Source organism: Trachurus japonicus, chromosome 13 (genome assembly GCF_045865225.1).
Source record: "Trachurus japonicus isolate A0001 chromosome 13, Traja_1.0".
Classification (NCBI taxonomy): domain Eukaryota; kingdom Metazoa; phylum Chordata; class Actinopteri; order Carangiformes; family Carangidae; genus Trachurus; species Trachurus japonicus.
The window spans coordinates 23,844,053-23,854,829 of record NC_140919.1 but is presented as its reverse complement, the minus strand read 5'-3'; the positions used below and the strand labels follow the sequence as shown (position 1 = coordinate 23,854,829).

General features: G+C 43.5%; 1 protein-coding gene across 1 annotated transcript; it reads left to right on the top strand.

Moving 5' to 3' along the window:
* Positions 1 to 529: 529 nt before the first annotated feature.
* On the top strand, positions 530 to 9,867 carry fzd4 (frizzled class receptor 4). The gene is made up of 6 exons (XM_085795490.1): positions 530 to 1,237; positions 4,498 to 4,635; positions 4,854 to 5,240; positions 5,670 to 5,815; positions 6,318 to 6,565; positions 6,678 to 9,867. Exons 1-6 carry the CDS (start codon positions 974 to 976, stop codon positions 7,094 to 7,096), a joined length of 1,602 nt encoding a protein of 533 aa, XP_085651616.1. The 5' UTR covers positions 530 to 973; the 3' UTR covers positions 7,097 to 9,867.
* Positions 9,868 to 10,777: the final 910 nt, after the last annotated feature.

The window sequence follows — 10,777 nt, the reverse complement described above, 5'->3', positions numbered from 1 at the left end:
AATGTCATGAGCACTTAGAGCTGACGGGCCTTTAGAGAAGGGGAGTGGAACCTGTGGTGAAGTTCCAGACAGCCTTAAAAGACTATTAGGGACTTTAAATTTAAAATAAACACACACACTTCTACTCACACACAAGACACACTGAAAAATCCACTTTGCAATGCCTATTTTCTAAAAATACAGCCAATAAAAATATATGTAAGCCACATCAGCCCGTATAAATACAGGTTCTGGATATTGTCAGAATTAGTTGGGGAATGCTCACTGATTTTCTGAGGAGAGGAGAGGAGAGGAGAGGAGAGGAGAGGGAACTCTGGGGAAAGAAAGGCAAAGGGATGCAAGAGGTAAGGAGACGCGAGACGGAAAATAAAAACTGAGGCAAAAGAGAGGGGAGAGGGGAGGGGGTGAATCTCGCTTTTCTATTTTTCTCTTGGATCCCGCCCTCCTGGTCAGGGGTTGGTCAGGGAAACCCAACTCCCGCGCATGGATTGGTCGGCTGTCCTCTGGACGGGCAAAATAGTCTCTCCTCACAGACACAATAAAGTTTAGTGCTGGAAGCTTGCAGGCAGTATAGGCGCAAAACCAGACCGCTGTACCTCGTCGGTGCGCTGCGCTCCTCCGCACGGACTTTACTAACGCGAAACCACGCAAGAAGGACTGCGGGATTTATTCTAATGTTAGTTTTATAAACTGCAGATGCACATGCTATTTTAGTAATTGAAACCACGCGCTTTTGTTTACGCAACGGTCTGCTCCTTTCTGGATATTTTTATCTACTGAATGGCTCGGAGTGGGATACTGTAGCCTCCAGAACGCACGGACTACACGCGCTCCCCTCCTGTTTGGGACTATAAACACGCGCCGGGTTTTTTTTTTTTTTTTTGCAGGGGTAATCCCAACCTAACTTTGTGTTTGAGGAAATATCAACGGTGCCAATATTTACAGAGGGCAGCCGGTCAGTGTCGCGGTGACCATGCCCAGGATGATGGTTTCGCTCGCCGGCGCAGCCTTCCTCCTCCTCTCCGGGCTGGTCGCTCCGCTCAACGTGGTGCGGGCGTTCGGCGACGAGGTGGAGGAGATGACCTGCGACCCGATCCGGATCAGCATGTGTCAGGGTCTCGGGTACAACGTCACCAAAATGCCCAATCTGGTCGGCAACGTGCTGCAGTCGGACGCCGAGCTGCAGCTGACAACGTTCACTCCGCTCATACAGTACGGCTGCTCCAGCCAACTCAAGGTACTGGGACTGATGCTATCGCCCATATGGTTAATGCACACTGATATTTACAGCAGCACAGAGCGGAGGAGAGCAGAGTAGACAGCGTGTAATTAAATGCAAACACTGCTCTTACACACATGCACAATTTTAGGAACATTGACCCCCGCTCTCAGAAAAGGCACAGCCAAGATACTCTGCTATATTTGTGTGTATGCGCGCGCGTGTATGTGTGCGTGCGCGTGTGGAACAGAGTGTGGTCTCAGAGCACATGACAGGGAGCTAGTAGCAATAGTTGACTATTCAGGCAGCAGTTCAGACTGATGGTGCCACTGATAATGACCAACACAATATAGGTTGATTGATTCCCATTCCCATCCAGTTATATATAGAGCCCTAGAATAAATGGAGGGGGTCCCTGCCGTCCTTCCGTCCTGCTGTGCCAGGCTGTCATGCTAATTTCAATGAAAATGCCCCCTCTGTCTGTTGACATTCTGAGTTCATGCCCCACACAGCAACAGCTGAGTCTTGGAGGCTATATACTGTAGTCTTCTTGTTAACAATGGTGCCCTCAGTGTCCTTAGACAAATGCTGCTTGTTTGCCTCATGCACCATGTAAGAAAAAATTACATTGGGCTCATTACATGTCTCTGAGATTTTACTTTAAACTATAATTGGAATGACTAGTGGCACAATGGAGAGCATATTTTTGGAAATATCAGCCAAATGAATGGACTTTCTTGTATTGAATGTGTGTGTAGCCTTAAAAAACCTTTTTGATAAGAGACACCCTTGCACACACACGCACACGCACGCGCACACACACACACACACACACACACACACACACACACACACACACACACACACAAACATAATTGCATTCTGCATACATTAATCTGAAAATGAGCACATACCCAGAAGCTCTTTAGGGTCATTATTTCAAGAAAATTGTATTTCAGTAAATCCACTGTCCTGTCTCCAGTAGTAGGTATATGAGGTATGTTATTATAATGTTACAGTGAATTATTGGTGTGTGCAGGTGCTTGGAAACAGCTCAAATTTAGTTTGACATGCTAAAATGAAAACGCAGCTCGAGGGACATTTGTGCCCATGTGGTGTAAGACAGGCTGACTGAGGAGGGAACAACTGCAGCATAAAACCAAACTGTCCTTCTCCAGCTGAAATTTGTCTCATAAGATTAGCTGTCCCCCGCTCCCTTCTCTCTCTTTCTCTCTCACACACACACACACACACACACACACACACACACACACACACACACACACACACACACAGACATGCTAAAGAGGGAGGAAAGGGGAAAGGGAAACCATATCCCCTAACATTTGCTCTAATGGGATTCTTCCTGACAAGTAACCAGAGCAGCTCCTAGCAGTGAAGTGACAGTGCTCATGTTACCAACGGCCAGGGAAAACACCCAGAATGTGTTACATTACTGTCACAGAAGTCACAGAGTAGGCATAACTCACTGTGAGAAATATTAGAAATTCTACTGCATGTAATTTAATATCTTTCCAAGCAGACACATAGCTACATAGAAGACACACACTCAATTCACATGGCAACTTTGTTGATTTGCAAACTTTGTTCATTTCATTGAATCAAATCACAAATTACCGCAGGACAACTGTAATAAATGTGCTACAGTTTGGGAACAAAGATTCTCTATTTGTTGCAAGGAGCTGAATACTGACTCCAGATCAGCCAGACGTAGATACTATAACGCTGCCCAGATACTGCTCAGAAAGCGGTAGAAACAAACAGATTTTAAAGGAAGCTCCCTTTGACTTAGATTAAAGAATTTTGACACGGCATACCACGCAGTCTGGTCAGTCAGGAGACAGAACGCAGACAGAGCAGTAGCTCGCTGATGAGGACTTTTATACAGCTTATTTATTTTGGTTGTAATTTTAACATGCTGTGCTGCACAGATGTTACTTGGGAAATGATCTCTCACAGAAAGTAAGAGTTATGATTTTGTGGGTATTTATTTCCCAACCTCGACACCCTTTTTGGATTCATGTTTCGTTTGGGATCCACTCAAGGTTCTGATTTTATGATTGCATTTGTCTATCACTGGATTGAGGCTGCTCCCAAACATTTTGTTCTTATTATGGCCCAATAAATATTTTGGTATTTTTGAAACCGAAAACTAAGCAAATCTTTCACTGCAACATATTTTTGTATTTTAAAGTCGGCAATCATCGCATCCAAGCACCTGGAGCATATGTTTGTTTCTTTCACCTGAATGGAGCTGAGTGAAATGTAATTTCTGCTTCTGTATATTTTCATATCATGAGCCTGGTACAATTTTACACTCAGATTTCACTGTAAAGGCATGAAATCAGTGGAAATTGCAAGCTTTTGTAGAGCCAGTATGCCTCCTCCCACACATCTCAACCACCTCAAAAATGGTCAAATGTGACTTCAGACATTTCACTATCTTTATAACCCTGACATAGATATCCATTTCAGAACCATTGCCATGGGACAGAGAAAACCGAGCCTTGGATTAGGGGGGATTATGCAGCATTACATGGCACATGCCCTCAGTGTTGTTAAATCCACAGATTGTTTTTAAAGACGACGGAGTTGTATGTGTAACCTTGGAGCAGGTTAGTGTTGGCCGAGGTGTCTTGACTCAAGTTCTGGAGTTTTTATTAGAAGTGAAAATACAACTACAAGAGGTGATGCAACATATTGAAAGTAAAAAGCAGCGAAAAGCAGCAGGATAGTGAGTGCTATATGCAAGTAGATGTAGGATCCACTTGTGGGAGTACATGCTGTAGCCATCTACTAGCTGTAATCCTGTTGTAATATATAGAAAGATGGGCCCATGGGGCACTCACAGTGCCGTTTCCACTCCTTTAACAAGCACTACGCCACAGACATGATTTACCTTCTGCTTCACAGTGTGATTTAACTTGACTGGAACAAAGTCTACAAAGCAGCGTACTGACATCTGACATAATACAGGATGAGTCTTACTGTCATTTTTCACGTTGTTTACATCATTCCTCACTGTGTTCGCTCCTTTCTTTCTGCCAATAAAAAGCAGAATAGCTTATGTTTGAATATTTACACACACAACACAACATTACTTTAATTGTAATTCAACACATTTACAGTCATCGGTCTGAGCTCATTTCATGACTCGCATCACTGCTTCTCCTCTCAAAGCTTGCTCTGTAGTTTTGCAAAACATACTGTGTCCAAAACGTTCAACTTGTAATCTGTCATCTCTCATTTTCCCCCAGTTCTTCCTCTGTTCAGTCTACGTGCCGATGTGCACGGACAAGGTGCCCATCCCCATAGGTCCATGTGGAAGCATGTGTCTGTCGGTCAAAAAAAAATGCCTCCCAGTCCTCCACGACTTTGGCTTCATATGGCCTGAGGTGAGTCACATCACCACAGGAACATCCTGTGTGTGTTAAGAAATATAACTAAAGGGTGTGGTTGAATGATGCAGAAAATTGGATGTAAGAAACCAAGTATAATAAATATGAAATGCTTTCTTTTTCGGACAATAAAAATGATGTAGATTAGCTCTAAGCGTTCTTAACAGTATGTTCCACAGCTTTAAAACTCAATTTCTCCATCACATCTTCTCTAGGTTCTCAACTGCAGCCTCTTCCCGCCTCAAAACGACCACAACCACATGTGCATGGAGGGTCCGGGCGACGAGGATCCACCTTACCAGCCAGTCCGCCACCCACCCCACCAGGAGGAGTGTCAGGCCCTTGGATCTGCACCCGACCAGTACACCTGGCTGAAACAGACCGAGAGCTGCACTCTACAGTGCGGCTACGACAGCGGGCTCTACCGCCGAGGGGCCAAAGTCTTCACAGACGCGTGGATGGCGGTGTGGGCTGTTCTGTGCTTCCTGTCGACCACTCTGACAGTCTTGACGTTTCTATTAGATTCGCAACGTTTCTCCTACCCCGAGCGGCCAATCATCTTCCTGTCTATGTGCTGTAACCTGTACAGTGTTGCATACCTGGTAAGTTGGAGAGTCAGAATGATATCATCCTATACTGACTAAAGTACAAACAATAGATAGACCCTACAGACACAAGCACAAGAAACAGAAAAATAAAACCAAGACATGCTGAGACACTAAAAGATAAAATCACGTTAGCAAGAAGAAAACACTGCCAGAATATGTGATGATAAAATGACACATTGCATGCATGTGCCTTTCTTTATCTTAAGCAGCCATTCCTTTCTTTACATGTTATTATAGTACTGACTGTTTTTTTAAAAAATATGAAATTGCTGCTACTAGGCTGACTTAGTGTGCCTCCTTTTTTCCCTGTTGCTCAATGAGCTTTGTTCCCATTCAAAAAATAAATACAGATAGCAGTGAGTAAAAATAAATCTGTCCTTTGTGACCAATGAAAAGTTTCTATTTGTTATTTTAATTCTCTAGGTACGGTTGACTCTGGGGAGGGAGCGAGTTTCCTGTGACCTGGATGCCACAGCAGTTCCTATTCTAGTACAGGAAGGTTTAAAGAGCACCGGCTGCGCCATAGTCTTCCTCCTCCTCTATTTCTTTGGCATGGCCTCCTCGCTCTGGTAAGTACAAACACACACACACACACACACACACACACACACACACACACACACACAAACACACATGCACTTTTCTATCATATCAATCCTTCATCTCTTTTTCCCAGTTTGACTATTGTCATCGTTTGTTGTGCATGGGTTTTGGTAGAACAATTGAAACACGACAGTGGTATCCTGTTTTCTTTTACATCTAACCATCCTGTCTCATAACCTCTGTCCTCAATCACATACGGAGGCAGCCTTGGTATAAATGGCCTTTTTTTGCATCATTTTGCACCACAGTTGCAGTGGAAACACACTGCTGCAACAGCATTTTCTTTTCCTTTTCCCTTTGCCCTTCTTTTCCTGTTTGTCCTCACTCCTCTCTTGTGGAAATGCAACAAGATGAAAAGCTCAAATACTTCACTCTATCCTAAAACATGACTATCATGATTATACAACACTTGGTGTGCATGTGCACCTGCTTGGCTCTGAGAAAACTTTTTTTTTTGTCTCTGCTCAGGTGGGTGATCCTGACGCTCACCTGGTTCTTAGCTGCTGGACTGAAATGGGGTCATGAGGCTATTGAGATGCACAGCTCCTACTTCCACATCGCAGCCTGGGCCATCCCAGCTGTTAAAACCATTGTCATCCTCATAATGAGACTGGTGGATGCAGACGACCTGACTGGTCTCTGTTACGTTGGCAACCAGCAGCAGGAAGCGCTCACAGGTTTTGTGGTGGCTCCGCTGGCTTCATACCTTCTCATAGGTAATTACAACAACATAGTGCATTCCTACATATATTCTACAAGGTCAGATGAATATTTTACTGCTACTGTTATCTCCATCTTATGGTCTTGTTTTTCCTATCTGCACCTCAGGCACCCTGTTCATCTGTGCTGGCCTGGTGGCTCTTTTCAAGATCCGCTCCAATCTGCAGAAGGATGGCGCCAAAACAGACAAGCTGGAGCGTTTAATGGTGAAGATCGGAGTGTTTTCTGTTCTCTACACTGTCCCAGCATCCACTGTCATTGGCTGTTACTTGTACCAGCTGTCTCACTGGGGGGAGTTCAAGGCCAGCACCAGGGACTCATACGTGGCATCGGAAATGCTTCGAGTCTTCATGTCACTGCTTGTAGGGATCACGTCGGGCATGTGGATCTGGTCGGCAAAAACCCTCCACACCTGGCAACGCTGCTCCGCCCGCCTGCTCAGAGACAGCAGGGCGAGCCGAGGGGGCAAGAGGGCGCCGGGGGAGGGCTGGATCAAACCGGGGAAGGGCAATGAGACAGTGGTGTGAGGAGAAATAAAAAGGGAGTGGACAGTTAGGGACTTCTACCTGCCTTTCTCACACCGAACAGAAACTTGCTCTCGCCTAATGAAGGATGGCGATAAAAGAGAATCAAGAGGCGAGAGGGAGATGAATAATGTGACGCAGGCACAGAGCGGGAGATTCTCAAGGAAGCCACTGGATGTAACAGCATCAAAGAAGATTGCTGAGAGTCCATGAGCATGTCTCACCCCTCGAACTGACTCTGTGCCTCTAAAAGGACTTGAGAAGGAGACAAGAGGAGGACTGAGTCACACAGAAGTAGCAACAGGAGCCTCTCTACCTCTGTCAGACTTCCTTTTCCCAGAGATAGAGAAAGCAAAATAAAAATGAAGGAGAAAGAGAGACGGACAAGGCAGAACAAAAGCATCAAAATGCAGACCAGACACACCAATAAGCTGTGGAGCACCACGTCTACCTCTCTGTCTCTCTTTTCTCCAGAGTCCTCAGCAGAAGAGACTGAACCTGCTGGATACAGTAAACCGTTATGCCGCTGTGTGATTTTTTTTTTTTGGGGGGGGGGGGCTTTTGAAGTTTGAGATTTTACACTGGAGGGTCCTGGTGCAGATATTATACAGATGTAGGCTGATGTTTCCCAAAAGCATCTGACACCTTGAGAGCCCCTTTCACACCCGAAAATGACGGACAGACCAAAAGTAATGAAATGAATTCAATGCAGTGAGTTTACATTTGAACATTATTCTGCATTTTTTTGTACAATTATAAAAGGTATTATTGCTTTTTGGGAAACCAGCACTAAGCTGTAATGATGCACTATAGTTATATACAATATGTGAAGTGGTGGGACTTCTAACAGATCATTACAAAGTTTATTAATATGCACAAAGCCATTAAGAGGGAGAGTCCGGTCAGTTGTCATTATGTACAAAGAAATACTGACTAATGTGGTTTGCCGTTCAAATGTGTAAAAACCAATTCATAATGACTTTTCTTACCAATATGATGAAGGCAAGGGCAGATAGAGAAACCTATTTTTTTAATCTGTCTTGTACATGTAGGTGAAGTGGTGGTTATGAATCACCAGAGTGGCCCAGATGTGCCTTTTATTGTCCCATAAATGTGTAAGGAGTAAGGCGCCTGGGAGATGTAGGCCTGTGTGCTTTACCTCAGCAGTCCATGAGAAGCTCATCTAACGTCCAGTGATGTGTGCAGTCTTCCTGGAAAACCCGCAGCATGTACGTTAGCGTGAAATCCAGGAAATTAAGTTATTCCCTCTGCCCTCTTTTCCAAACATCAGACCTAAGGCAGGTAAAAGAACTGGAGGTTATTCGACAATCACTTGCCAAAAGACACATTACGCAGTGGAGCTGTCACAGACACATGCATGTGCAGGTACACCGACACACACAGAGGAATAAGTTCCCACGGATCTCGATCCACGAAGCTCAATTATGAGAGGGAGGAGTAGAAACACCAATAACAAGACAGTGTATCCGTCAAGGTTTGGCTGTCTGCTTTTCTTTCCAGTCTGTGTCCACATACATTTTTCAATCACAGAAGCAGAATGAAATTGGCGCTATTAATAGGCGTGTCTGCACATCTGTATGTCTGTGAGTCCGATGCTGTCGTTGGCCCACTACCTGCCTTTTCCTCTTTAACCTTGTCTACATGGCTCATTTCCCAGACAATCAAGTCATCCCTGGAAAAGACTGTACTTTACATTTCTGAATTTCATGGATGATAGAGGCAAGATTTTGATTGACTGTCTCCAGAGGCACATTTTGTTTATACAAGGCCTTTTCCATCATTTTAGTCCTGTAGTTTTTCTCAATAACAGTGAGCTTTTTAATAACAATAAGTCAACTCATGTCTTTATCGCTGCATTCACCGAATTCGACCGCTCTTGTGTACCGTATATTTGCCTGACAATCTATCTAGCAAAGCTCTTGTATGTCAGTGAGTCTTTGAATGTATAATACATGGGCTGTGTGTCACATTACGCCTTGTAGAAATGTGGTTCTGGGTCATTTCTATGTGTAAAGGTTTGAATAATTTGGACTTTTGCCCGTTTGTGTCAAATCTGAAACCAGTTAGTGCTTCATACAGCCTGTCACAGGTATTCTTTAGCAACATATTCAGAATGGGACAGAAAATTATTTTTTCCCATAACATGTTAAATGTAACTTCACCCTTATTGCATTCAGAGATACTTTTGGTGGTTCTGGTGAAATGTAGAGGCCTGAAAAACCAGTGTTTCTCAAACCAGCATACTGTATCTTGGCACACTCATGAAATTTCCAAAGTCAAACAAACATTACATTGAGTTAAAGTGAATTAAATTAACCTCTGACCACCTCCCCCCTGAGCTAATGCAGTTTCTCCCTCAAACTGTCTTAATGTTTTGGCAGTCTGCTCTCGTATGATCACACTGAGGTTCAGGTGACATTTCCAAACAATCACTGAATAGTTGTGCCTTGAAACACACAGCCTGAAGAAGATCAAGAACCACTGGTAATAGAGATTTGTAAATGCCTTTCGAGAAGCCCAGAGATGAATCAGTGTCTGGGCCCTGTACACCAACACTGATCGTAGCCTTTAAGGTCTAGACTGTTCATTTGTATAGAAATACTCAGCGTCTTGATGAAGTCATCAATGTATTATAAAGAAATTGCTAATTTATCCTTGTAAAAAAGTGACAACATTTTTAAAAACTTGTTTGTTATTTAAAAAAACACTTTTGTATCAGAAGAAGATGAATGAAAACTTTTTGGTTTCAAATATGTTGACGCATCTTTGTGCGTATGTGTGTGAGAAAAATGCCTGTTACAAACAGTGAATGCGGTATATATATATACTATATACTAGAGATAAAGGAGTAATCCTGCATCATCATGTTGTGTATACACATTTTATGGGGCAGTGAGTGAGTGATCGAGTGAGTGAGAGCATCTGAAACTTCTTCTAACATCCTGAATTTGTGTTAAGTTAATGGCTTGAACAATGCTGCCACCTCTTGTCTGATGAGACAAATTATGTTGTGATGCATTGTCAGGCACTGATGCCTTTAAACAACTAATTGCGGCCTCATTGCCCAGTTGACTCTATGCTTCTATACAGCAGTGACTCAGGTTTGCATTTCTTTTAAATCAGTTGCTCTGGTTTAGGATAAGAAACGCTCCATAACCACTAAATTTGTTTTGAATCCACAGTGGAAACACGGTAATTATACTGTGTAAACATTACTGTACCATCCATCACATCTCATCAGCTATGAACTTAACACACACACAGTCCCACAGACACACACACACACCTCCTCTCACTTCAAAATTAGTTGTAATTTGGTTTTACAATTACACTTAATGCGTTTTAGGCTGTAATTTTCCAGTGCAGGGGTAAAATTGCATCTGGAGAAACTGATTAATTCTGGGCATGCTTGTGTGTGTTTGCGTGTGTGCGCGCCGGCAAAAAGAGAAAGAGCGAAAGAGAGAGTCCAAATATCTAAGTCTGCAGCTCAGATAGCCTTCCTGTAATTTACTGTGAGTGAATTGACTGTTTGTTTAAGAACTCACTCAAAAGCCTGAGGTAAAGGGAAAGTGACAGCATCTACTGCTCTATTGTTTCCAGATGTTGCTCTGCTAACACACACACACACATACGTTCACACAACACAGACACAAAAAAAGAGAG